Genomic DNA, 26,804 nt, shown 5'->3' with positions numbered 1-26,804 from the left:
CTAAATTGAGTTAATTTGACCGGTGGTCTACTAAAGAACTCAATTTTCCGCGATCTAAATCGGAGTTTAAGAGTAGAGCTGCTTTGGATAGACCACTTCTTTTATAGAAAAACGTAATAACTGCCTTGGGTGGACCATTCCTTATTTAAGGTTAATTAACATATAGTAATATAGGTCCCCGTGGCTCTGTGGTAAGCGATGCCGGTTAGCTAGCTCTCCCACACGGTTGTGATATCGGGTTCGATTCCCGATTGAGTCGTGGATCTTTCCGAGCTGGAAATTTTCTCGACTCAGCACTGGGGCACGGTGTATCGTTGTACTTATCCTACACATACAAAATGTGCCAAAAACAATATCGATAACGAATTCTCTCAACTAATCTAGTTGATCGAGACCGCTATTAGCCCCAAGGCTAAGCGTGCGATATTGTTTAAAATACAGTAGACTTCTTTCCTATAGTGGACCACTCGCAAAATCAGCTTAATTTATGGGTAAACTACAAGGATTGTCGGTAAACTTCCATCGAGAAACAACCTGTCCAGCCAATCTGCATCAGAATCGCGAGAAACTTTAATTAAATTCCGATTAATGTTAAGAGAAATTGAGTTGAACTGACGAGTGGTCCACTATAGGAAAGGGGTTTACTATATGATAATTATTCCTACCCTAGTATTCCTACGGAAACCCATGTTTGAGTAGAACTACCTTGGATTGACCACTTACTTTAGTGTACCGACCTTCAGATTAACTCAACTTCTCTTAACACAGGGTAAACTACCTTGGATGGACCACTTCGTTAAGTGGACCATCCTAACATATAACAGATTTCTCGTGATTCTGAGGCAGATTAACTAGATAACATGTTTCCCGATGGAAATTTTCTGATAATGCCTCTAATTTTCACATAAATCAAATTAATCTGGCGGGTGGTCCACTAAGAAGTGATGCATCCAAGGTGGTGCTAATCTTAGATTTCAATTTATATCAAGAACAATTGAGTTAGGGTAGAACTACCTTGGAAGGATTATGTTCTTTAGTGGACCACCGGTCAGATTCATTGTACCATTGTCGAGAAATTGACGATTGTACCAAAGCTGTTTACTATTAAACCAATTTTTCATTTGTTGGCTCATAAGGTGTGACAGAGTTGGTCGATACTAAAAAAAGACATGAAGGCAAGGAGTGCGTGCTTAATTAGGTCTATTTCCAATGACTGTCATCATGTGTATCATCATCCATTCCCACCCAACAATCCGCTGTCGTTCTTTAAGTGTTAAATTCAAATTTATTGCAACAAACGTAGTCAATTACATTTCCCAAAAACACGTGCGTGTATGTACGTATCTACTCTGTACATACACTGCAGTACTTAGCCTAATAGTATCGGTGTGGTAATCTCATTCTTCGGAGCACAATAATAGTCAAACTCGAGGTCTGATGTTGATTGAAGAAATACGCTGGAGCAAGAGTGAATGTCGGACAGCAACCGTTTCCCTATGAAATCGAAATTTTTAAACAAATTCAATCATTGAGCGTCGAGTGCAAAGTCTTATCAAAAAACTGTTTCTTAAAATGAAGCCTTAACTAGAGAATTCATCGCATATCATCGAATGGTTATTGCGTGCTGAATGACAGTGGAAAGTTTGCGTTTCCTGCCTTGTGGTTCTGCTTCTGGAGGAAGATTTCCCGATTAGCTTCCTGAATGGCTTCCCAGAGTTTGGCTTCCGACATAATTTGTCTCATCAGATCTTCAACGGCGGGTTCGGTGTTCAGGTCGATCAAATTAGCCAGCGAGTCCTCGTTCGGGTCAAATCCTTCCGTTACCTTTGCTCGGTTCTGCTCCGATGTGGTCTGATGCCGGTGAATCAGAGCCAACGGGGTGACGGACACCACCGACCGTTTCTTACCGCATCCAGTGAACGCATTGCAGAACGGTCGTTTTACCGGCGGCTCGCTGTCGTACTGCTTGTAAGCCCGGGGCTCCTGGAATTAGGAAGGAAAACAGATAGTTAACATTTGTTTTATTTTTAGATTTATAATCGAAAACCCACCCTATCTATAACGCCGCAATCTATCATATGCGCCAAGCAAAGCATCGTAACCACTAGGGCAAAAAAAGCTGTGGTGGTGGTGGAACTCATCGCCGTGAGTTGCGGGATTGCGGGATGAGCACTCGATGTCTGGCTGCAATCTGAAACAGAACCAAAAGATGCTGCTAAGAGAAAGGCATTTCGAGAGTGATCAATCAAATGCACGCGTGCAGCCTTGACCTGAAGCGTACGTAAAATATGAATGGCTTCCGGGCCGGGTATCGCTTCAACAAAGCAAAAAACAAATGAGACAAACCGGGACCATTCACGTGCGGATCGCATGATACGAAAAGCGAAACCACGGGGTGGTGTGGTTGTGGGAAATGTTTACTTTTGTGCTAACATTTAAAAATCCATCTTATCTGGAAATAGGACGGTTGAGTGGGAAGTGGATGTATGCGCCTTCATGACGCATTTTCGCCGAATCCTATGGCAGCGACGTGAGAGGTGCGGCGGAAGGCATCGAACGTTGTACTCTGGACCCCCCGTGGTGGTACAATATGAGTGAAATATTATGTTTTTGGAAGTGACACCATTGTCTGGAACTGGAACGACACAAAGTGGACGTTTTAAGGAGTCAGGCGCAGCAGTGCATAAAAATTGCCTGTCTCGGAAAACACTTTGCGAAAACATTGGTTCGGCAGGTATGGTTTAGCTTTTCAAAACGAAAGTTATTTTCTATATTCAGCATGCACTAACAAAAGGACTTATCCGCAAAAGTGAAAAAAATGTGAGAATTACATCTATTTCGATTTGTTTGCGGTTTAACGTACGCAACGTTACAGCAAAACATACGAATCAATCGTTGGTGATAGTGTTACCTTTTCTACGCTCTCAACAGCGCGGTGTGTGATGCCGTTAGCATTTTATTTATTACTAGTTGAACATTCCCGGCGATGCTCGGGATCAAAGGTTTCAAAGATAGATTTTTTTTTATATTTCATTGCTGCATTAGCTCAACTCACTTCATAAATATAATTTACATCTTATACTTCCATCATCACTTTAAGTAGGGTGTCGAACGTCTTCGTCAGTGGTTTTCTTCTGACCTTTTTTGCATAAGATTGCGCCAATAAAACTACCGAAGAAAACCACTGACGAAGACGTTCGATACCCTACTTCAATATTCTGAGAACGCGCAGAACGGAATTACCTATATTGGATTGTTTTTTTTTGTGATTTTGGGCTGATTTACAGAAACTGGAAGTCACCATTTTGGATTTCAAAATGACGTATAGAGTTCCACTTTCGAAAGTATTGAAATTGTTGGCCAAATATCACTTTAGAAGTCATAAATTTGCATGTTTCATGTAGTTTTGTGAATAATATTTCAAATTTAGTAATCAGATACTTGTTATTTTTCTTCAAATATCTTTTCTGAACGTTAACAAACATTTTAATGAAAAAAAAAATGTGTCATCGCTATAAAATGACGTATGGAGGTCCACTTTCGGAAGTATTGAAATTGTTGGCCATATATCACTTTAGGTTATTTTCCTGAAACCGGCAGTCGCCATTTTTTAATCCACAAAACTTTGTAGAAAATAAGAAAATAAAAGACTTTTAATGCTTAAGCTGCCTCTTAATCGATATTCAAACAAATGAATCGTAACCTTTCCTGCAGCTGGATGTGAGTTCTAGTTTGGATTAACGCAAAAAAAGTAAAACAGTAAGATTAAAAGCTGAATGACCTTCTGGTTAAAAGCTCTCTAGTAAAGATCAAATTCAAAAGTACAAAAGTAAATCGAATGCCGTAAAATGTAACTATTCACAAAACTACGAAAACATCAGAAATGTAAAATGTTCATGCTCGAGATATGGGTTATTCTGCAAAAAAAAATTGTAGATGAAAGAACAACGAACATTTTATTGCAAAAAAAAAACAAATCATTGAATTTTGATTCAGAGGCGAATTGCGCATAAAAAGTCAAAGTTTCGCATTTAATCGTATAAAAACGTATAAATTAAAAAAAAATATTTTTCGGTGATTTTCTGTATTCTGTATGCTATATGTGGTCCTCGTGGCTCTGTGGTTAGCGATGTCGATTGGCTCCCACACGGTTGTGATATCGGGTTCGATCCCCGATCAGGTCGAGAATCTTTTCGAACTGCAATTTTTCTCGACTCAGCTCTGGGGCACGGGGTATCGTTGTTCTTATCCTACAACATGCAAAATGTGCTAAAACAATATCGATAACGAATTTTCTCAACTAATCTGGTTGATCGAGAGCGCTATTAGAAGGCTGCAATATTGTTGTGCTGTATACAGATCATCTTCAAACATACATTTTATATTTTAACATAAACAAACATTTTAATGAAAAAAGAATCACATGTCATCGCTTTAAATTTTGATTTAGAGGCAAATCCAGCATAAAAAGTCATAATTTTGCATGTTTCACGCAGTTTTGTGAATAATATCTCAAGTTTTAGTAATCATATACATTTTATTTTTCCTCAAATGTCTTTCCTGAACGTTAACAAACATTATAGTGAAAAAAAAATCATATGTCAACGCTTTGAATTTTGATTTAGAGGCGAATTTAGCACAGAAAGCCATAATTTTGCGTGTTTTCGGTAGTTTCGTGAATAATATCTCAAGTTTTAGTAATCAGATACTAATTATTTTTCCTCACATATCTTTCCTGAACGTTGACAAACATTTTAATGAAAAAAGAATCACATGTCATCGCTTTGAAATTAGATTTAGAGGCGAATTCAGCATAAAAAGTTATAATTTTGCTTGTTTTACGTAGTTTTGTGAATAAAATCTCAAGTTTTGGTAAACAGATACTTGTTACTTTCCTTAAAATGTCTTTCCTGAAGGTTTACAAACATTTTAATGTAAAAAAATCACATGTCATCGCATTAAATTTCGATTTAGAGGCAAATTCAGCATAAAAATTCATAAAGTTGCATGTTTCAAGTAGTTTTGTGAGTAATATCTCAAGTTTTAGTAATCATATACTATTTATTTTTCCTCAAATGCCTTTCCTAAACATTAACAAACGTTTTAATGAAAAAAGAATCACATGTCATCGCTTTAAATTTTGATTTAGAGGCAAATTCAGCATAAAAATTCATAAAGTTGCATGTTTCACGTAGTTTTGTGAATAATATCTCAAGTTTTAGTAATCATATACTATTTACTTTTCCTCAAATGTCTTTCCTAAACATTAACGAACGTTTTAATGAAGAAAGAATCACATGTCATGGCTTTAAATTTTGTTTTAGAGGCAAATTCAGCATAAAAAGTCATAATTTTGCAAGTTTTACGTAGTTTTGTGAATAAAATCTCAAGTTGTAGTAAACAGATACTTGTTACTTTACTTCAAATGTCTTTTCTCAACGTTTACAAACATTTTAATGTAAAAAAAATCACATGTCATCGCTTGAAATTTTGATTTAGAGGCAAATTCAGCATATTTTTGCTTGTTTTACGTAGTTTTGTGAATAAAATCTCAAGTTTTAGTAATCAGATACTAATTATTTTTTCTCACATGTCTTCCCTGAACATTAACAAACATTTTAGTTTGAAAAATCATATGTCAACGCTTTGAATTTTGATTTAGAGGCAAATTTAGCACAGAAAGTCATAATTTTGCGTGTTTTACGTAGTTTCGTGAATAATATCTCAAGTTTTAGTAATTAGATACCTATTTTTTTTTCTCAAATATTTTTCTTAAACATTAATGAACATTTTAATGAAAAAAGAATCACATGTCATCGCTTTGAATTTTGATTTGGAGACGAACTAAGTATAAAAAGTCATAATTTTGCATGTTTTACGTAGTTTTGTGAATAATATCTAGATTTTGATTTAGAGGCAAATTTAGCACAGAAAGTCATAATTTTGCATGTTTTACGTAGTTTTGTGAATAATATCTCAAGTTTTAGTAATTAGATAACTATTTTTTTATAATTAATGTCTTTCCTGAACATCAGCGAACATTTTCATGTTAAAAAACCTACATGTCACCGCTTATTATTTTTGATTTAGAACGATTCAAAATGATGATGATTACTGTACACCACAGAGACTGAGGGAATAATATCAATAAGATCAAGCGTTACGGAATTCCATTTTTATATAGTAGATTATTTTATTCATTTTAAAATAAAATGATTCAAGAGAGGAAGGAAAAAGAGAAGAACTTTGAAGGTGAGAAACTAAAAGAAGTAGGTACTACGTGAACGGAAACATCAACATACTTAAATCAGGTAACTTATTACTGGTCAATTTTAGACCCCCTCTCCCACTTCGTAGTGTAGTTGCCTATACTTTAAGGTCTTTAAGGTGCTCATATTTCAAGGTTTAATTTAGATTATTTCTGGATTTTGGTATCTGCTTGTGAATCGATATGGTGACTTATTGAAAATTATCGGAATATATATAGTTTCGTAAGCTGTCAGTGGTCACGCACACGCCAAACGCAAGTTACTAAAACTGTCTTCTTTCCTAGCAAACTATGAACCTGAGGTACACCAAAGTTTGTTATTTTTTTATGTGTAGCAACTACATGTTACCATTGGTTGCGTTTAGTCCTCTACACACCTCCTCTCACCTGATATAGACCCATTGAAGCGTGAGGAAATCAGAGTGAACTGAGTTTTAACTTTCTTAGACACACGTGTTATTATTCGCACATGGCTAAATGTTCTCATCCAGTTACATCGACAAAAACCGCCAAAAATATAATGTTTCGCTGAAGACAGAGGAAGATGATTTCGGGATGTGGAAGGAACGTAGTATCATAAATATTCAGCATGACCCAGAGATTTGAAATTAATCAAACCACTATCAGTTGATTATGAATTATTCCTGTAACATCATACAGCTTCATCAAAATTAGGTTGTTAAGAGATGGCATAAGACGGTACCCGACTATTAAAAAGTCAAGTACATCATGGGTTATTTAAAACAAATATCACCAGTCAATACGTTATTAAATAATAAGATATTATGTTATTACTTTATAAATACAGATACAGTATAAGCTTACACTATTAGTCATTACTTTGAATTTGATTAATAGTTTTTATTTTAGATGTTTGAAATATCGCTATGTAGTTTTCGATTATTCTAAAATCCAACAAAAAAAATTATTCTAAAATCCAAAATCCAAAAAAAAATTATTCTAAAATCCAAAATCCAAAGAAAATTATTCTAAAATCCAAAATCCAAAATCCAAGCGATTTTAAAATAAAAAAATGCCGCGTCAAAAACGACTTTTCTGGCAATTCTGCGTAGAATCCGAAATCCGCATAAAAAACACGTTAATTTCGAAATCTGCGTACCTTAGTGTATTTCCCTTTGAAACCTTTGTACACATTCAAGGACTGAACCACACATTTCAGGTTTAAAACCAGGAACAAGGGAACGCGGAGGACAGGCTTTTCATGCGCGAAATTGATAATGTGTGCGGTTATACCGGAGTATCACAGAGTGATTTGTACTACCAAATAATGATTAGGAGACGTCAGTACCCAGTTATTCTAGGCATTGCCATGACTATTATAAAGTACAGAGGCAAACTTTTGCACGAGTGAATGATTTCTGAAGTAGTTCAGTATTTTATCGCAGGCAACTATTTTGCAAATTGTTATGTTTTTCTCGATCACATTTGTTTTTGTTTGTTTGGTAAGTTTTACTTGAAATGTAACATCATACAATTGAAAAATTGAACTCTTATTTTAAATTATACAGCTCAAACTAAAATTGTTCAATCATTAGAATTTTTTTCGAACATGGTTAAATAATGGAAAAAAATGTTCTGTGCAGTGGTTCCGTATGGGAGGCAAGATGTTCATTCGTCTTCAAATAAACGATCAATCCAAGCTTTTTCATGATACACTGAAAGAAGTATGTTTCTCACAGTTAACATTTGAGTTTAAAACTAGTGTTGATCATCTGCATCGAATTGTCGAATTGTCATCAGGGTTGATATTTGTTGACACTCTTGAGTAAAAGTGAAAAAAAGCATCCATGAACGTTATTTTTTTACAATCCTTTCAGAGTTCTCCCTTCCCGCTTTTTGCATGGAAGTGAACTGTCAAAACACCTCATTATATTTCATGCGATGAAAGCAAGACAACAAAATCAGTTTATCAGTTAACGAAGATTGTCAAGGCATCGGTCAGTGTTAGTGAAAAAGTGTTTCGGTGAGGTTTATTTTGGTCGAGTAGACTGTTTGTTTTTCTTTTTCGCTTTGAAGTGAAGATCATTTGGTTGGATTTGTCGTCAAATTTTATTCCGTAACCATGAACGATGCGCGTGATCTATTTCATCTGAGTATAACAGCACGTTACTAGGACGAAAATCTAGTGTATCTGAAAGAGTGCTGCGATCATTGGAAGTGAAAATTGAAAATGATTGGCTGTAATTTTCGAAGAATTTTTCTGGGGAAAATGACTTTTATCAGCACTGATTGTCATAGTTAAATCTTGATTCCAAACTAGATTTTTCGAAGGAGCTTTATCATTTTAGAATAAATACCAGTATTTGTAGTGAGTCGAAGTAATAGTCCAACATGCATTTTAAAAGTGGCTAGCCACTACGGGTCAACTAGTTGATAAATATTAACACAATCAAAGCCACTTTAGACGGGCTAAATATATTTATATAATAAATATAATGCGAGAGTTTATTCGATGGCGCAACTATGGGAAATTCAACGCAACTCTTGGAACAAAACTGTGCAACATATTTGCTTTAATTTCAAGCCTTAAAGAATATTTAAAGACAATTTCACGGTGCAAATCTATTAGGTAGAACTCATTTCAACAGCAAATAAGAAAATGTCTCAGCTAGACTTGTTTTTTCAGCGCGAGAAAAGGCTAACAAGAGAATAATTAGTGCTAACCTCCTTCACCATTGGAGCCTCCACCCTATCGCTTGCTTCTGCTGTCAACTAATGCGTCGATGGCGCAACTTTCCATTGTTTGATTCCTTTCCAACGTTGAAAAAAATATATAAAAAAATAACATAAAAATAAGGAACTCCAAAAACTCATAATTGGGTTGTTTAGCTATTCACGGATATCTGATTTTTATATATCAGCTAAAAGAGTGTAATTTTCTGAGCAAAACGTGATTTAAAAAAAATTATCATTGTCCTTCGATTTTTAAATGAAGAATAAAAAATCACTCTAAATCGCTACAATGACAGTTTGCCCATATACCAACTGTCATTGTAGCGATTTCGAGCAGTTTTAATTCGTGATTTGAAAATCGAAGAACAACGATAGAAAATTTTTGAAAATCACGTTTTACTTAGAAAATGCAGCTCTTTCAGATGATATAAATAACTGATATAGCTAAACAACCCAATTGAGTTGTCGAAAATGAGAAACTCGAAAAACTCATTATTGAGTTTTGGTTGCTTAGAATTGGGGTTACTTGCTACATATTTCAAGTGTCAATATGGCTGAAGTTTTGAATTTATACTATACATGTATAATTGCTGTATTAATCCCCCAAAAGTGAGTAGAAACTAATTCCAATGATAAAATGGTGCCACTTAATTTTTGACGTTTATGAATATAGTTGCGAAAAGAGTAAAAATTATTCAGTGCGCAGATCTGACGCTGTTTACCTTCGTTTTCAATTGAAAACCTTTTTTTTCCGATTACTTTTTGAGTCATGAAAACTGCATAAATGCTCTTGCATTGATTTTGACAGCTGAAAGGCCTAAGCGGGTAACAAATGATTTTCGATTAAAAGCGAAGATTAAGGTGAAACGGTGTTGAAGCCACAAATGGCCGACTTCGAGCCACCATTTCGAATTTACTAAAGCATAAGACTCGGAAATAGTTGAGGCGTTCTCTCTGAATCTATTTTTGCGCTATTTTTAAAACAGCAAACATAAAATAGCGTTTTCACAGATGGCGCATTAACTATTTCCGAGTCTCGTGCTTTTGAAAGTTCGAAGTAGTGTTTCTAAGTCGGCCATTTGTGGCCTCAACACAGTTTCCACTTTACAGTGACGATTGAAAATGACTTTGGGAAGGTTTCTGACGGAGACAGGGGTCATCCACCAAGGATGTCGAACAAATTTTTACTAATAATTATCTTCTCCTTTCTAGCTTATCACAATTTGTCTCACTTTGTGTCAGCCATTCCGTCAATTAAAACGGTCATCAGAACCATTTAAGATGAATCGATGAACACCAGACAGGAAACTAGTCTGTAATCAAACTCGTTTGGCAGCGGGAATGTTCATCGTGATTCGATGACAGTTGCCGAAAACTATGGAACGAAAATGCAAATGTTCAAAAACAACTGTTAAAATTGCAATAGAAAGCCAAACAATTTACCCAGAATGAGCGGAAAATGACTGAATCTCATTCAACTGGTATTGCCTAAGAGAAGATATTAGTTCTTGTTTATCTTGATTAATACAAATAAGTTGGTGTCCTTGAATCACGTTATCACTGGTGTTATTCTGCGTCTGGTTGACATATGTATCATGCAAATCAAAACAACTAGCAAAATCTTAGAGAACCAATTTCTGACATAGAACAGCGTCTCTCGGGAAGTCCTGTTAAATGGGGATGTAGAATGAAAATCTTAAAAACGGAACATAGGAAAAATATGTTTATAAGTCGGCTAGTTTTCTGCGGATTTCCACAGTTCTGCAATCAATTGGAAAATCATCTATGCATCCGCCCAAATGCAGAAGATACTAGCAAATGGTGAGACACAGAGAGCCTCTTTCCCTGAAGTTTTGACTCATTTTGGTAACAACACAAGCTTTCTGGATCCTAGCAATCATAACTTGCCGGCCATCTAATTAGACTTCAGCGACACCGATGGCGGTAGCGACATTTTCTCCGGTAAAACTACATAGTTTTGGCAATAACACAAGCTTTCATACTCCGCCGGTGTGGATTTGGAATTAAACAATAAATTGTTCTTTTAAGGACAAAATAAATAAATGATTGAAGATTTAAAATTTTCTCGTTTTCCGTTAAAATCAAAATTGAAATGTTATTTAAAGGGAATGTATTTTTTTGCTCGACAAAAATGAGAAATGTTGGAATATTTTTGACGTAGAATTACGTCTTACGATTTGATTTTATAACCGGTGTTTCATTCGCTCCAGTTCACAAAGACATGCCTACCAGAAGTTTAATTCTCAGTAGTCCTGTATAAAAGCTAGCATGCAGATGGCAGGTAGATGGTAATCCAAAATCAACGCTTTTCATCATGGGTACCAATCAATTAATGAACAATCAGGGTTGAAAGAGAACCAATTACTAAAACTTACCGCTTTACGCCATTAAACTGCTTAACCCCAGTAGAGTGTATTCCCAAACCTATTGCAAAAAACTACATTGACGCAATTCTATCTTAAAACTTGCGGGCGTGTTTCACAAACAACTTCTTCTACAATTTTTAGTGTGTAGCATTTTTTTCATTTTATCGAAGATATAACCACAGACAGACTTCCAAGCAAGACAAAATTGATCGAAAATTCCGTCTAAATTTTCAAAGAGAATTCCGCTATAAATCACATGTATACTAGTGCCGCCTGGTGACAATACTTTTTTTTTTCGCTGGCGTATGAGACTGGCGTCACTGGTAGCGCTATCTGGTTACGAATTGCTACTACAAAAATCTTTACACAAGTTTATAACTCAGCTTGGACGTCTGTCTGCGGTATGACTATCTAATAGTATAATTTTACAATACCAAAAATATGAAGCTATTAGGTTCCCTTGAATCTTTTTAATTTAAAGAGGATTATGGTGTTCACAAAGGAGACTTAGCAGGTCAACTGAAATTATAAATTTAATAATATTTTATCAAGTAAAAATTGTGCCGGGTCTGAACGATCAATTTCATAAGTATTTCGTTTTTATTGCAAACAGGATCATTTTTCTCAAAAAAAAAAAAAGGTTTTGAGTACTAAAAATAGCATTAAAAAATTGTTTTTTTTCGACAGAGTTGAACTTTTTGCATCGAAAGTTATCTTTTAAAAGCCGACGACGTTAATAACGAACATTCAAAAGAAGGATGACAAAAATCGTTTGAACGAACACGGCAAATTGTTTTCGAAAAATACCTTTCCGAGATAACCACATAAAAATTCCAGGTTTAGCTTATGTGACCATGACGAGACACGCTTCAAATCGCTCTAACTTTCTCACTTTTGCTCGAAGCTCTATGAAAATTGGAGAAAATGTTCTTAAGAAGTTGTACTTAAAGTTTGAGCAATCATTTTTACAGACATTTTGACTGTTAAAACTTGTTTGTTTAATTTCCAGTGTAAAAACAGTCTCCTATTCCGTTGTCAGAGAGCTTCATTGAGATTTGGAGCTATTATTTGGATCAAATGTTCACAAGATTTTAAATCGTTTTGCTTTCTCCCATCATAGGATGAAATATCTTTGACAATTTCGAATTTATGAATGATTCGATGCCTCCATCATTTATATTCTAACCTAATCATGGTTTCAACAGGGTTTACCGTGAACGTTTTCTAAAGGTTTTTGTGCAGTTTCGTAAGACCTGCAAAATGCACCTGCGCAAGGCTTCTTGTTTCGACGCCATTTAGAACAGAACTGAGCATTCATGAGCAAAGCAAAAATACTGACATAAAGAGGAGAGAGGGCTGTCCGAGCAGTTTGTTTTGGAATAAGAGAACCTCGAGAAAATTCCATGATTATAATTGTCACCCGTTAAATGTGTGAGAGCGAAAATTTTGAGTTTTATTGTTATTGATTTCATTTGCTTTCGATAAATTTCTGCATGCTATGGTGGAACCTTCGAAACTGAAGTTTTTAAATTTACATGAAGTCCATTTGAAAAACTGGAAAAAATTAGCTGGTAACGGCTGGCTGGTACCGTAAAAAGATCATTTTAGGGATAACGCGAAGTTATTCGATTCCGAAACATAAATTTTGAATCGTAATTTGAAATAAGTTTTTCTGCGAATTAACTTAGTTAGTAAAGTTTTTTGTGTAACCAATATTTTACGCATCCACTACTCTACTAAAGGTAAAACTAAAGTAACTTTTCAGGTTTTAAATTCGTTCTGTTCTGCCCAATTTTTTCTGACATATGTTGAAATCTAGTGACGGCGTATTAAATTCGGAACCTATGGATGGCCTGAGAATTATTTCATTCTAAAATCACTTACAAAGACCAATAATCAGCATTAAAACTCTTATGGATTACTTGTCAAGTAGAGTATGTGGTGGTCCGTTGCCACAGTGTCCGACCAATATTAAGGTCCCAAGAGGCATATATCAAGATGGCTTGACAAAATAATTGTTTTTAATTCTTTTATCACCAATATTTAGTGGTTATTTTGGGAGTTCGAAATCCAATTTGTGGTTAAGTGGTTTCCGAGAAATTTTCAAAAACTGAGTCAAGCCATCTTGAAACATGATTTTGCTTCAAATGAATCGGACAACGATGATATATACATCAATCGAAAGCTCTTAGTTTGTGGTTCACGAAAATGTAATTTTAAGGTCATAATTACTAGTGTTTGTACAGAAATTTGGCTGTTTGCGGTGTTTGTCATTGCCATACTGAGCGTGCGTGTGGGGAATATGGTAAATATCGAGATTCGGGGAACTTAGCCAACACACTTGCTACTACAGGTAGCCCAACAGGCGCAGAATGGATATGTGTAAATTTGTTGTCAAAAAGGATACCGGTAACGAAAATGTACTTTCGAAGGAAAGCAATCCAAATTCGACGGATTATTTTTCGAGCGCACAGAGAAGTAACTCGAGTGGAAACCTGGCCAAAATTATTTTCGCTACTGTTTAGTAATATGTTGGAAAATATTTGAGTGAGAAGTGGAAGCTTCGAGTATTGTATCAAAGAGTAACTCTAAATATCACGCACATAACTTGATGTTTACAATTACATAGCCTATGTGGCTTCATTAATGTTATTGAATAGATGAAGAAATACGCTCGTATAATTTGTGTTCGCAAAACGGGCTGCGAAACAAATCAGAGAATTTACAAGAAAAATGATGTAGCAAAATATCTTCATTTTGTATTTTTAAATTTGTTGCTCACAGATTATATGATGCCTCGTGGAACCTACGTAGGTTAGAAAAAGGCTTTTGGACAGAGTGTTATTTACCTGGATTATTGATTCTGTGCATCAAGTTAATTTTAAGTTAACTTAAATTAGTTGAAGTTCATTCACTTAACTAATCTCATTTAATCTTTGTTGAACTGAAACTCTGTTTTAAGCATGAGGCAGGTATTTGTCAAAATATGTCATGAACAACATTTTTCAAACGGGTCGCAAGTGTCAATCTGGACGTTACCGGATGAGAAATTTGCGTGGATGTGATGTTATGAACTTCCATTCCCCCGATGATTATATGATCGGATCCCGCGAGATTTGATAATTCTTTCAATAATGAAAACGCTCGAAAATATGTAAAAAATCACCAATTTCGAAAACTTCTTAAGAGTAGCTATTAATTTTAACATCGAAATTTTTATCAACCGGTTTATTAGCATTGAGCATAAAGAATTCATTTGGTGCATAATATTGATCAATTGTCATTTTTTAACGCCTGGCACAGCTTGGTTCGATTCCCAAAAATGCTTGAAAATTTGTCAATGTTTACAGCGCTCCCAGAATATGATAATACCGCTTAACGTTAATCGAGTGATGGTATATTGTGAAGCATTTATTTAAGCTGCAGAAAAAAATATAGCGGCACCAAAAAGCGACAAAAATTTTTTTCTCATTTTGGCCAGATTTTTGTTCTATGTACTCCTCTGTGCGACGTTGCCACTAGTAACTTAACAGACCCGCGGACAGCAGACATCTTCATTACAACTTTACTCATAAGTTATCACATATGCATGAAAAAATAACAGAGGAGCAACATTAAGTTGGATCCCGGCAGTTTATTCGAACATTTGTTTGAATATTTCCGAAACATTTCTCAGAATCTAGGCGATGAAAAGGGATAATTGTTGTTTGCCATTCCTACTGTACTGGTTCTGAAAAATAGTCCGCCGAATTAGATTGCTTTCCTTTGAAAGTACATTTTCGTTATCGGTATCCTTTTTGACAACAAATTTACACATATCCATTCTGCGCCTATTGAGCTACCTGTAGTAGCAAGTGTGTTGGTTAAGTTTCCCTGAATATCGATATATACCATATTCTCCACACGCACGCTCAGTATGGCAATGACAAACACCGCAAACAGCCAACGCCACTAGCGGCCAGCAGCATCATCAACAAATAAACAAAACGTAGAACCACAGAGAACAGACGTTCATCTTATTTTCAAAAGATGTGTAAAAACTTGCAACCGTCATTTACCAGTAAGTGGTAATGCTCCCGCTATGTGGCGCTCTTGTCACTTACAAACCAAGCACTGGCATCGTTAGAATATTGATACGGCAATATTTATGCAGTGTAACTGGGGCACCACAAGACAGATGTCGTTAGTATATTAACGTATTTTAATTCAAATTTTTACAGATGATTTTCAAATTTCTTTATATAAACATGAATGTCTGTTCTCTGTGGTAGAGCTACGTGAACAATGAAACACAAATTTTTGTACAAACCCTAGTAATTATGACTTTAAAATTTACATTTTCGTGAACCACAAATTAAGAGCTTTCGATTGATGTATATATCATCGTTGTCTGATTCATTTGAAGAAAAATCATGTTTCAAGATGGCTTGACTCAGTTTTTTGAAAATTTCTCGGAAACCACTTAACCACAAATTACCACAAATTGGATTTCGAACTCACAAAATAACTACTAAATATTGGTGATAAAAGAACTGAAAAAAATTACTTTGTCAAGCCATCTTGATATATGCCCACAAGATTTTTGTTTTTAAATCTAGCACCGTCTGAACCTTAAGTTTATCATTTCAACAGTCCGAGTTATGCGTCAAGACTCTTTTTGAGGGGATAATTTCTGTGAAGAAATGAATAAAGCCCCATTTATTCAGATTGTTTAGTTACTTATGCATTGAATTTTGCTACTAAATAATTTCAATTATGAACAGAAAATTCATACTCTTCCAAATAATTTCATATAATTTACTCACTTCACTATTATTAATTATGGAATTATTTCAAACTAATGGCAACTCACAAGCATATTGTTTCAACATGCATTGGCATGAGTTCAAAATAATTGAAGGCTCATTCACAACCTCATTCATAAAAATATATGCCATACCTTTTTTCCGTCCTAAAGTTCTGAACTCATCCGTTGATACCGCAAAAAGGTCCAACCACAAAAAACACCAATATCACTCAACAACTTTATCTTTAAAGAAACTTCTAGACGTAAGGTCGTTCCGTTGTCCACCGCGTCCTGTGGATTATAATAAGTAGGAATCCGTATTTGTTGTGACTGCTGCTGCTTACTACCGCCGTTCCCTGTTTACAAGAGCTAATGAACGAAACGAAACTGAAAATATTTTCTCCGGATGCTTTGCTTTTATATGGTAGCCGCACGGCGGAGGACCTCCCAAGGCGCGCTTTTCTTGTAAATAGTGCGGCTCTCAATGTGCTGCCGTTATATAATTGCACATGATTTTTGCATAAAAATTTCCACAGCCCCAACTAATCGAACAGGGCCACCGTAAGATCGGGTCGTGCTGCCATATGACGGTTTCTTATCATCGGGCTTTGACGTTATTGCGTTTTGGGGGAGGCTGAAGAGGCTTCAAACGCAGCTCTGCTTGCGGAAAGCAGCAGCGGCACTTGTCTCGAGCACGCCGGGTGCCACGGGAAAGTTCTTCGCGAATGTCATCGCACATGGCGGCTGCTAGCGTAAGTCGCTGCATGTGTTCCTGTGACGTATTTTTGTGTAAGATGCTGCGAGTAATGGCACGGGTTTCATCCGTTAGGGCACGTTGCTTCAAGCAATTGCGATTAGGTAATTCATTACTAATTAGACGCCATGCCAAAATGTAGGCTAGATTTATAATTGTTTGATATGTGGACACAAAAGAACTGATGATGAAAGTTCAACTTCAGGTAAATGCAAGTTAAATTGGGTTTAACATTTGCTCATTATGTTAAAATAACAGAATATTTGTGTTTGGAGACAAAACAAATAAACAAAAATTAATTTAGTGCAGCCAAGTGCGACTGTACTCGACCCCGTCAGCTTTCGCGCCAGTTTTGTGGTAAACCACAAAACTTATTTTTAATCTCAGTAACGACGCTCAGGATACTCCAGTGGCAAGTTTATCACCGCGTAGAAAATAGCTTATCACTTACACGGGTACACTTTTTCCCTTTCGCATTCGCAGTGCTGTAGGCGGCAAGAAAACCGTTTACATCATTAATAATACCGGCAACAATTTACGCTGCATTTGACTGAATGCAATCGGTTTTATTAGCCGTTAACTCAATTGCATAAAATATTGTATCACCTAGCCATTGTTATACCACATCCGATCTCAGCTGGTGGCACGGATTAGCATCTGGGAACGCTTCAAGCCATAATGGTATCCTTTGAACTCCTTCCAGCACATCATTGTTGCGAACACGTCCACCTTTCCACGCATGTATAATCCATTCAAATTACTGAAATCATCGATATTTCCCACGTAATCGATAAAGTTACGGATTTTTTCTACTAAATTCCTACCTTGAATGACAAGCGCCATACCACCAAGCCCCTTGAAATAGCACGGCACAATTATCCGTAGCGTGAGAGTCATTATCCGAATCCAGTGTTGAGAACTTCATCTTGACCGCATCGCTGAGAGAATCGCCGGCCGTACCGCCATAAGTCCCTAGACTATTCAAAGAATACTTCTCGTTCGGTCCCCCAACAAGAATGTGACTATATTTAGCAACCACGGTTTGACCTTCGAAATCTTCCAGTATGACGTGCAGTTCGTGAGGTTTGCCATACGTTAGCTCATGGATTTTTCGCAATCCAAGCCAAAACTCTCCCCTCAAACTACCGAAACCGGACTCGTACTCACTCCAGCCGCGGTAGAAATTTACCGAACCATCGAAACGGTTCTGTATTACTATCCAGCCACCATCTTCGTAGTCCTGTTCACAGTAGACTTCGAACGCATCCGTAAAACCCGGTTGTGGATGGATTCGACGAATTCCGGAGCTCCGATCGGGCGCATTGGCACAAGAAGTCGGTAGTTCGCGAGGTTCTAGTGTTTTAAGCATTCCTGGAGTCCGAAGCCGTTCGGAGAGGGTTTGTAGGATAAAATCATTCAACATTTCCGTTGTAGGTAGTACTTGCTGAACACGGGTGATGCTCCTAAAGCACGAAGAAATTAATGAACTTACGTGCACTAATAATGGTTTAATACTATTTACTCACGCCACGCGCACAAGCAGTTGTGTGATGTTGTGAGCCAGCAAATCAAGCTCACTTAGGATCGTAGGAATATTACCAACTGGTTCGATAGTGGCCGACAGCTTCTTTAGTTGGACTTCAAAGTTGCTCAAAAGTTTACTTTGTCGTATTACCATCTGCTCCGTGTTAGCGAGGGTATTCTGGAGATTCGTTACCACCGACTCTAGGGTCTGATGGTATTGCTTCGAACGGAGCTGATCTGTTAGTAAACTGCATTTTGTATGATTTGAATAAGTAATATGTGGCTTTCGGTATTGAAGATCTTAATTCACTCACCTAAAATTGATCGCTTCCAGTCCAGCAAGAGCAAGCTCATATCCGAATCCGGAATTAGTAACATTTTTCAAGCTCTCAGTGCTTGAGCTCTGGATGCTGAGTAGAAGAATTCCGAGTAATAACATTATGCTTATACTCTCACTGTTGGTTGATAACTGAAGTTACCGGTTATCACGCAGCTCACTGCTCCAGCGTTGTTTCTGAATTCCGGTGAATCCCCCAGCCGCTTGTTGAATGCTGTCTCTGTTTCGTAGGGTGACTAATGAGCTGTCTGATTAATCCCGGTTAAGGAGGTTTGCATTTGTATTTGAATCACCTCACTCAGTTAGTTTGAAATTAGATTACACCTTTAAATATGTACATATACAGTCCCTCTACAATTATGAGTCAGTCAACGTGTTGTCTGAATTTTTCAAAAATAAATATAAAATCGGAGAAGTTATAAACCTCATATGTTTTACTATCTATCTCTGTGTTCGGATGTGTACTTTCGATCAACAATTAGTTTCACAAGAGTTATTTTAATGTTGAAAATTCTTGATGATTAGTTATTTCATTCAGTCTCGATGTATTATGATGCAAAAGTAATATAAATAGCCAAGATATGAACTAACCCACAATTGTGCACCACAAAATTGATCATTATTACAATTATGGGTGACTTCGTTTAATGCACCGGGTAGAATTATCATTTTTTGTGACACTTGCAAATTTGATTCATTTCTATCGTATAAATAAGGTTACAACTAAGTTAAAAGAAATACCGTGGCTAATGAAAATTGGTTGGTTTCGTGAGAATAGACGTATTTTCGTAAAAGTGACCAATCATTGTAGATGATCCACAATTGTGGAGGGACTGTACATTATTCTTTTCAAATTAACGCGCACTAATTGATAATGGCTTAGAATTTTTAAGTTCAAATTTCTTCAAAAATTTACAATCTCTTGCTGATAACCATTTTTTAAAGCGACAAGCTAAATAACTAATCGATGGCAATATTTAATGAATGGAATTCAAATTGGTAATCTTCAATTTTTTCTTCGACACCCTCATTATCGCATCACGAGTGCAGAAATACTTTATATATAGTGAAGGAGTTCTTAATCATTGACATTGTTCAATGCGCATGGTAACTTGAATTAATATTTGCACGGTGGGTGACACTTCTGGGTTACCCCGTACACGAGGTGGGTCTAGCATTGTTATGCTGGAGAATGACTTCCCTTGTATTGTGATCGTATTTTCTTTAGTTCTCGTCTCAATTGCATCAAATTTTGAAGCAGAATTGTGGCACAGAAGATCACTCTTAAAATCTTTAAACGGGTCAGAATCTAAACAGCAGATCATGCTCCCAGCAACATATGGCTTTGTGTCTCGAATCATCGAGCGACGAAGAAGAAATTTCAATTCACGTCGAGCAGTAAATAAAAGATTATTTGGCAATTTATCTGAGAAAGAAACGAAACAGGGTTGAAACTGGGTTGGATAGATTTCCAAACTACGATCAACTGTATTTATTGATTATATAATGTCGCTGCTCTGTTCTATGCACGCTATTTGAAAACATATAGAACTATGTTCTAATATATGTTTGAAACCGTTCTACTCCCCAAACTAAATCGAACGCTTCCTTTGTGGAATGACTATATCCCTTCAGTATCAATCAACGATTTGGATGCAAACACAATAAAACGTGATTCACCTTGGTCATTTGTCTGTATTAGAACTGCTCCGAGCGCATAAGGACTTGCATCGGCAATAAGTGAGGTTCCATCTTCTAGTCTAGAGAACTCCAATCAGTCAGCTTTTGCTATTCTGCATTTTATCTCTATGAATGCTGATTGTTCGGGTTCTCCACAATTATACGTAACCCCTTTTTGCGTGAGTTTTCTAAGAACTTCGTTGATGGTGGTTCGCTAGACCTAAGAACGATCTAACTTCGCTCTTATTTTCATTAGATCTGTTCTTCGCGAATGTCATCGCACATGGCGGCTGCTAGCGTAAGTCGCTGCATGTGTTCCTGTGACGTATTTTTGTGTAAGATGCTGCGAGTAATGGCACGGGTTTCATCCGTTAGGGCACGTTGCTTCAAGCAATTGCGATTAGGTAATTCATTACTAATTAGACGCCATGCCAAAATGTAGGCTAGATTTATAATTGTTTGATATGTGGACACAAAAGAACTGATGATGAAAGTTCAACTTCAGGTAAATACAAGTTAAATTGGGTTTAACATTTGCTCATTATGTTAAACTAACAGAATATTTGTGTTTGGAGACAAAACAAATAAACAAAAATTAATACAGTGCAGCAAAGTGCGACTGTACTCGACCCCGTCAGCTTTCGCGCCAGTTTTGTGGTAAACCACAAAACTTATTTTTAATCTCAGTAACGACGCTCAGGATACTCTAGTGGCAAGTTTATCACCGCGTAGAATATAGCTTATCACTTACACGGGTACACTTTTTCCCTTTCGCATTCGCAGTGCTGTAGGCGGCAAGAAAACCGTTTACATCATTAATAATACCGGCAACAATTTACGCTGCATTTGACTGAATGCAATCGGTTTTATTAGCCGTTAACTCAATTGCATAAAATATTGTATCACCTAGCCATTGTTATACCACATCCGATCTCAGCTGGTGGCACGGATTAGCATCTGGGAACGCTTCAAGCCATAATGGTATCCTTTGAACTCCTTCCAGCACATCATTGTTGCGAAAACGTCCACCTTTCCACGCATGTATAATCCATTCAAATTACTGAAATCATCGATATTTTCCACGTAATCGATAAAGTTACGGATAATTTCTACTAAATTCCTACCTTGAATGACAAGCGCCATACCACCAAGCCCCTTGATATAGCACGGCACAATTACCCGTAGCGTGAGAGTCATTATCCGAATCCAGTGTTGAGAACTTCATCTTGACCGCATTGCTGAGAGAATCGCCGGCCGTACCGCTATAAGTCCCTAGACTATTCAAAGAATACTTCTCGTTCGGTCCCCCAACAAGAATGTGACTATATTTAGCAACCACGGTTTGACCTTCGAAATCTTCCAGTATGACGTGCAGTTCGTGAGGTTTGCCATACGTTAGCTCATGGATTTTTCGCAACCCAAGCCAAAACTCTCCCCTCAAACTACCGAAACCGGACTCGTACTCACTCCAGCCGCGGTAGAAATTTACCGAACCATCGAAACGGTTCTGTATTACTATCCAGCCACCATCTTCGTAGTCCTGTTCACAGTAGACTTCGAACGCATCCGTAAAACCCGGTTGTGGCTGGATTCGACGAATTCCGGAGCTCCGATCGGGCGCATTGGCACAAGAAGTCGGTAGTTCGCGAGGTTCTAGTGTTTTAAGCATTCCTGGAGTCCGAAGCCGTTCGGAGAGGGTTTGTAGGATAAAATCATTCAACATTTCCGTTGTAGGTAGTACTTGCTGAACACGGGTGATGCTCCTAAAGCACGAAGAAATTAATGAACTTACGTGCACTAATAATGGTTTAATATTATTTACTCACGCCACGCGCACAAGCAGTTGTGTGATGTTGTGAGCCAGCAAATCAAGCTCACTTAGGATCGTAGGAATATTACCAACTGGTTCGATAGTGGCCGACAGCTTCTTTAGTTGGACTTCAAAGTTGCTCAAAAGTTTACTTTGTCGTATTACCATCTGCTCCGTGTTAGCGACGGTATTCTGGAGATTCGTTACCACCGACTCTAGGGTCTGATGGTATTGCTTCGAACGGAGCTGATCTGTTAGTAAACTGCATTTTGTATGATTTGAATAAGTAATATGTGGCTTTCGGTATTGAAGATCTTAATTCACTCACCTAAAATTGATCGCTTCCAGTCCAGCAAGAGCAAGCTCATATCCGAATCCGGAATTAGTAACATTTTTCAAGCTCTCAGTGCTTGAGCTCTGGATGCTGAGTAGAAGAATTCCGAGTAATAACATTATGCTTATACTCTCACTGTTGGTTGATAACTGAAGTTACCGGTTATCACGCAGCTCACTGCTCGAGCGTTGTTTCTGAATTCCGGTGAATCCCCCAGCCGCTTGTTGAATGCTGTCTCTGTTTCGTAGGGTGACTAATGAGCTGTCTGATTAATCCCGGTTAAGGAGGTTTGCATTTGTATTTGAATCACCTCACTCAGTTAGTTTGAAATTAGATTACACCTTCAAATATGTACATATACAGTCCCTCTACAATTATGAGTCAGTCAACGTGTTGTCTGAATTTTTCAAAAATAAATATAAAATCGGAGAAGTTATAAACCTCATATGTTTTACTATCTATCTCTGTGTTCGGATGTGTACTTTCGATCAACAATTAGTTTCACAAGAGTTATTTTAATGTTGAAAATTCTTGATGATTAGTTATTTCATTCGGTCTCGATGTATTATGATGCAAAAGTAATATAAATAGCCAAGATATGAACTAACCCACAATTGTGCACCACAAAATTGATCATTATTACAATTATGGGTGACTTCGTTTAATGCACCGGGTAGAATTATCATTTTTTGTGACACTTGCAAATTTGATTCATTTCTATCGTATAAATAAGGTTACAACTAAGTTAAAAGAAATACCGTGGCTAATGAAAATTGGTTGGTTTCGTGAGAATAGACGTATTTTCGTAAAAGTGACCAATCATTGTAGATGATCCACAATTGTGGAGGGACTGTACATTATTCTTTTCAAATTAACGCGCACTAATTGATAATGGCTTAGAATTTTTAAGTTCAAATTTCTTCAAAAATTTACAATCTCTTGCTGATAACCATTTTTTAAAGCGACAAGCTAAATAACTAATCGATGGCAATATTTAATGAATGGAATTCAAATTGGTAATCTTCAATTTTTTCTTCGACACCCTCATTATCGCATCTCGAGTGCAGAAATACTTTATATATAGTGAAGGAGTTCTTAATCATTGACATTGTTCAATGCGCATGGTAACTTGAATTAATATTTGCACGGTGGGTGACACTTCTGGGTTACCCCGTACACGAGGTGGGTCTAGCATTGTTATGCTGGAGAATGACTTCCCTTGTATTGTGATCGTATTTTCTTTAGTTCTCGTCTCAATTGCATCAAATTTTGAAGCAGAATTGTGGCACAGAAGATCACTCTTAAAATCTTTAAACGGGTCAGAATCTAAACAACAGATCATGCTCCCAGCAACATATGGCTTTGTGTCTCGAATCATCGAGCGACGAAGAAGAAATTTCAATTCACGTCGAGCAGTAAATAAAAGATTATTTGGCAATTTATCTGAGAAAGAAACGAAACAGGGTTGAAACTGGGTTGGATAGATTTCCAAACTACGATCAACTGTATTTATTGATTATATAATGTCGCTGCTCTGTTCTATGCACGCTATTTGAAAACATATAGAACTATGTTCTAATATATGTTTGAAACCGTTCTACTCCCCAAACTAAATCGAACGCTTCCTTTGTGGAATGACTATATCCCTTCAGTATCAATCAACGATTTGGATGCAAACACAATAAAACGTGATTCACCTTGGTCATTTGTCTGTATTAGAACTGCTCCGAGCGCATAAGGACTTGCATCGGCAATAAGTGAGGTTCCATCTTCTAGTCTAGAGAACTCCAATCAGTCAGCTTTTGCTATTCTGCATTTTATCTCTATGAATGCTGATTGTTCGGGTTCTCCACAATTATACGTAACCCCTTTTTGCGTGAGTTTTCTAAGAACTTCGTTGATGGTGGTTCGCTAGACCTAAGAACGATCTAACTTCGCTCTTATTTTCATTAGATCTGTTCTTCGCGAATGTCATCGCACATGGCGGCTGCTAGCGTAAGTCGCTGCATGTGTTCCTGTGACGTATTTTTGTGTAAGATGCTGCGAGTAATGGCACGGGTTTCATCCGTTAGGGCACGTTGCTTCAAGCAATTGCGATTAGGTAATTCATTACTAATTAGACGCCATGCCAAAATGTAGGCTAGATTTATAATTGTTTGATATGTGGACACAAAAGAACTGATGATGAAAGTTCAACTTCAGGTAAATACAAGTTAAATTGGGTTTAACATTTGCTCATTATGTTAAACTAACAGAATATTTGTGTTTGGAGACAAAACAAATAAACAAAAATTAATACAGTGCAGCAAAGTGCGACTGTACTCGACCCCGTCAGCTTTCGCGCCAGTTTTGTGGTAAACCACAAAACTTATTTTTAATCTCAGTAACGACGCTCAGGATACTCTAGTGGCAAGTTTATCACCGCGTAGAATATAGCTTATCACTTACACGGGTACACTTTTTCCCTTTCGCATTCGCAGTGCTGTAGGCGGCAAGAAAACCGTTTACATCATTAATAATACCGGCAACAATTTACGCTGCATTTGACTGAATGCAATCGGTTTTATTAGCCGTTAACTCAATTGCATAAAATATTGTATCACCTAGCCATTGTTATACCACATCCGATCTCAGCTGGTGGCACGGATTAGCATCTGGGAACGCTTCAAGCCATAATGGTATCCTTTGAACTCCTTCCAGCACATCATTGTTGCGAAAACGTCCACCTTTCCACGCATGTATAATCCATTCAAATTACTGAAATCATCGATATTTCCCACGTAATCGATAAAGTTACGGATATTTTCTACTAAATTCCTACCTTGAATGACAAGCGCCATACCACCAAGCCCCTTGATATAGCACGGCACAATTACCCGTAGCGTGAGAGTCATTATCCGAATCCAGTGTTGAGAACTTCATCTTGACCGCATACCTGAGAGAATCGCCGGCCGTACCGCTATAAGTCCCTAGACTATTCAAAGAATACTTCTCGTTCGGTCCCCCAACAAGAATGTGACTATATTTAGCAACCACGGTTTGACCTTCGAAATCTTCCAGTATGACGTGCAGTTCGTGAGGTTTGCCATACGTTAGCTCATGGATTTTTCGCAACCCAAGCCAAAACTCTCCCCTCAAACTACCGAAACCGGACTCGTACTCACTCCAGCCGCGGTAGAAATTTACCGAACCATCGAAACGGTTCTGTATTACTATCCAGCCACCATCTTCGTAGTCCTGTTCACAGTAGACTTCGAACGCATCCTTAAAACCCGGTTGTGGATGGATTCGACGAATTCCGGAGCTCCGATCGGGCGCATTGGCACAAGAAGTCGGTAGTTCGCGAGGTTCTAGTGTTTTAAGCATTCCTGGAGTCCGAAGCCGTTCGGAGAGGGTTTGTAGGATAAAATCATTCAACATTTCCGTTGTAGGTAGTACTTGCTGAACACGGGTGATGCTCCTAAAGCACGAAGAAATTAATGAACTTACGTGCACTAATAATGGTTTAATATTATTTACTCACGCCACGCGCACAAGCAGTTGTGTGATGTTGTGAGCCAGCAAATCAAGCTCACTTAGGATCGTAGGAATATTACCAACTGGTTCGATAGTGGCCGACAGCTTCTTTAGTTGGACTTCAAAGTTGCTCAAAAGTTTACTTTGTCGTATTACCATCTGCTCCGTGTTAGCGACGGTATTCTGGAGATTCGTTACCACCGACTCTAGGGTCTGATGGTATTGCTTCGAACGGAGCTGATCTGTTAGTAAACTGCATTTTGTATGATTTGAATAAGTAATATGTGGCTTTCGGTATTGAAGATCTTAATTCACTCACCTAAAATTGATCGCTTCCAGTCCAGCAAGAGCAAGCTCATATCCGAATCCGGAATTAGTAACATTTTTCAAGCTCTCAGTGCTTGAGCTCTGGATGCTGAGTAGAAGAATTCCGAGTAATAACATTATGCTTATCCTCTCACTGTTGGTTGATAACTGAAGTTACCGGTTATCACGCAGCTCACTGCTCGAGCGTTGTTTCTGAATTCCGGTGAATCCCCCAGCCGCTTGTTGAATGCTGTCTCTGTTTCGTAGGGTGACTAATGAGCTGTCTGATTAATCCCGGTTAAGGAGGTTTGCATTTGTATTTGAATCACCTCACTCAGTTAGTTTGAAATTAGATTACACCTTCAAATATGTACATATACAGTCCCTCTACAATTATGAGTCAGTCAA

At 37.3% G+C, this 26,804-nt stretch overlaps 4 protein-coding genes across 4 annotated transcripts; all 4 read right to left on the bottom strand.

The window, feature by feature from the left end:
* Nucleotides 1-1,279: 1,279 nt before the first annotated feature.
* Nucleotides 1,280-16,648, bottom strand: LOC129727857 (cardioactive peptide). The gene is made up of 3 exons (XM_055686091.1): nt 16,289-16,648; nt 2,052-2,191; nt 1,280-1,983 (listed from the first exon to the last, which is right to left on the bottom strand). The coding sequence occupies exons 2-3, from the start codon at nt 2,139-2,141 to the stop codon at nt 1,615-1,617; spliced, it is 459 nt and encodes a 152-aa protein (XP_055542066.1). The 5' UTR covers nt 2,142-2,191; nt 16,289-16,648; the 3' UTR covers nt 1,280-1,614.
* Nucleotides 16,649-17,423: 775 nt separating this feature from the next.
* On the bottom strand, nt 17,424-18,935 carry LOC129727856 (microfibril-associated glycoprotein 4-like). The gene is made up of 4 exons (XM_055686090.1): nt 18,728-18,935; nt 18,416-18,661; nt 17,714-18,352; nt 17,424-17,649 (listed from the first exon to the last, which is right to left on the bottom strand). The coding sequence occupies exons 1-4, from the start codon at nt 18,850-18,852 to the stop codon at nt 17,523-17,525; spliced, it is 1,137 nt and encodes a 378-aa protein (XP_055542065.1). The 5' UTR covers nt 18,853-18,935; the 3' UTR covers nt 17,424-17,522.
* Nucleotides 18,936-20,198: 1,263 nt separating this feature from the next.
* LOC129731872 (fibrinogen C domain-containing protein 1-like) lies at nt 20,199-22,986 on the bottom strand. Its single transcript, XM_055692232.1, has 4 exons — nt 22,569-22,986; nt 22,257-22,502; nt 21,555-22,193; nt 20,199-21,490 (listed from the first exon to the last, which is right to left on the bottom strand). Exons 1-4 carry the CDS (start codon nt 22,691-22,693, stop codon nt 21,364-21,366), a joined length of 1,137 nt encoding a protein of 378 aa, XP_055548207.1. The 5' UTR covers nt 22,694-22,986; the 3' UTR covers nt 20,199-21,363.
* Nucleotides 22,987-24,039: 1,053 nt separating this feature from the next.
* LOC129731871 (microfibril-associated glycoprotein 4-like) lies at nt 24,040-26,595 on the bottom strand. The gene is made up of 4 exons (XM_055692231.1): nt 26,410-26,595; nt 26,098-26,343; nt 25,396-26,034; nt 24,040-25,331 (listed from the first exon to the last, which is right to left on the bottom strand). The coding sequence occupies exons 1-4, from the start codon at nt 26,532-26,534 to the stop codon at nt 25,205-25,207; spliced, it is 1,137 nt and encodes a 378-aa protein (XP_055548206.1). The 5' UTR covers nt 26,535-26,595; the 3' UTR covers nt 24,040-25,204.
* Nucleotides 26,596-26,804: the final 209 nt, after the last annotated feature.

Source organism: Wyeomyia smithii, chromosome 3, assembly GCF_029784165.1.
Source record: "Wyeomyia smithii strain HCP4-BCI-WySm-NY-G18 chromosome 3, ASM2978416v1, whole genome shotgun sequence".
Lineage (NCBI taxonomy): Eukaryota > Metazoa > Arthropoda > Insecta > Diptera > Culicidae > Wyeomyia > Wyeomyia smithii.
This window is presented reverse-complemented; position numbering and strand designations above follow the sequence as displayed.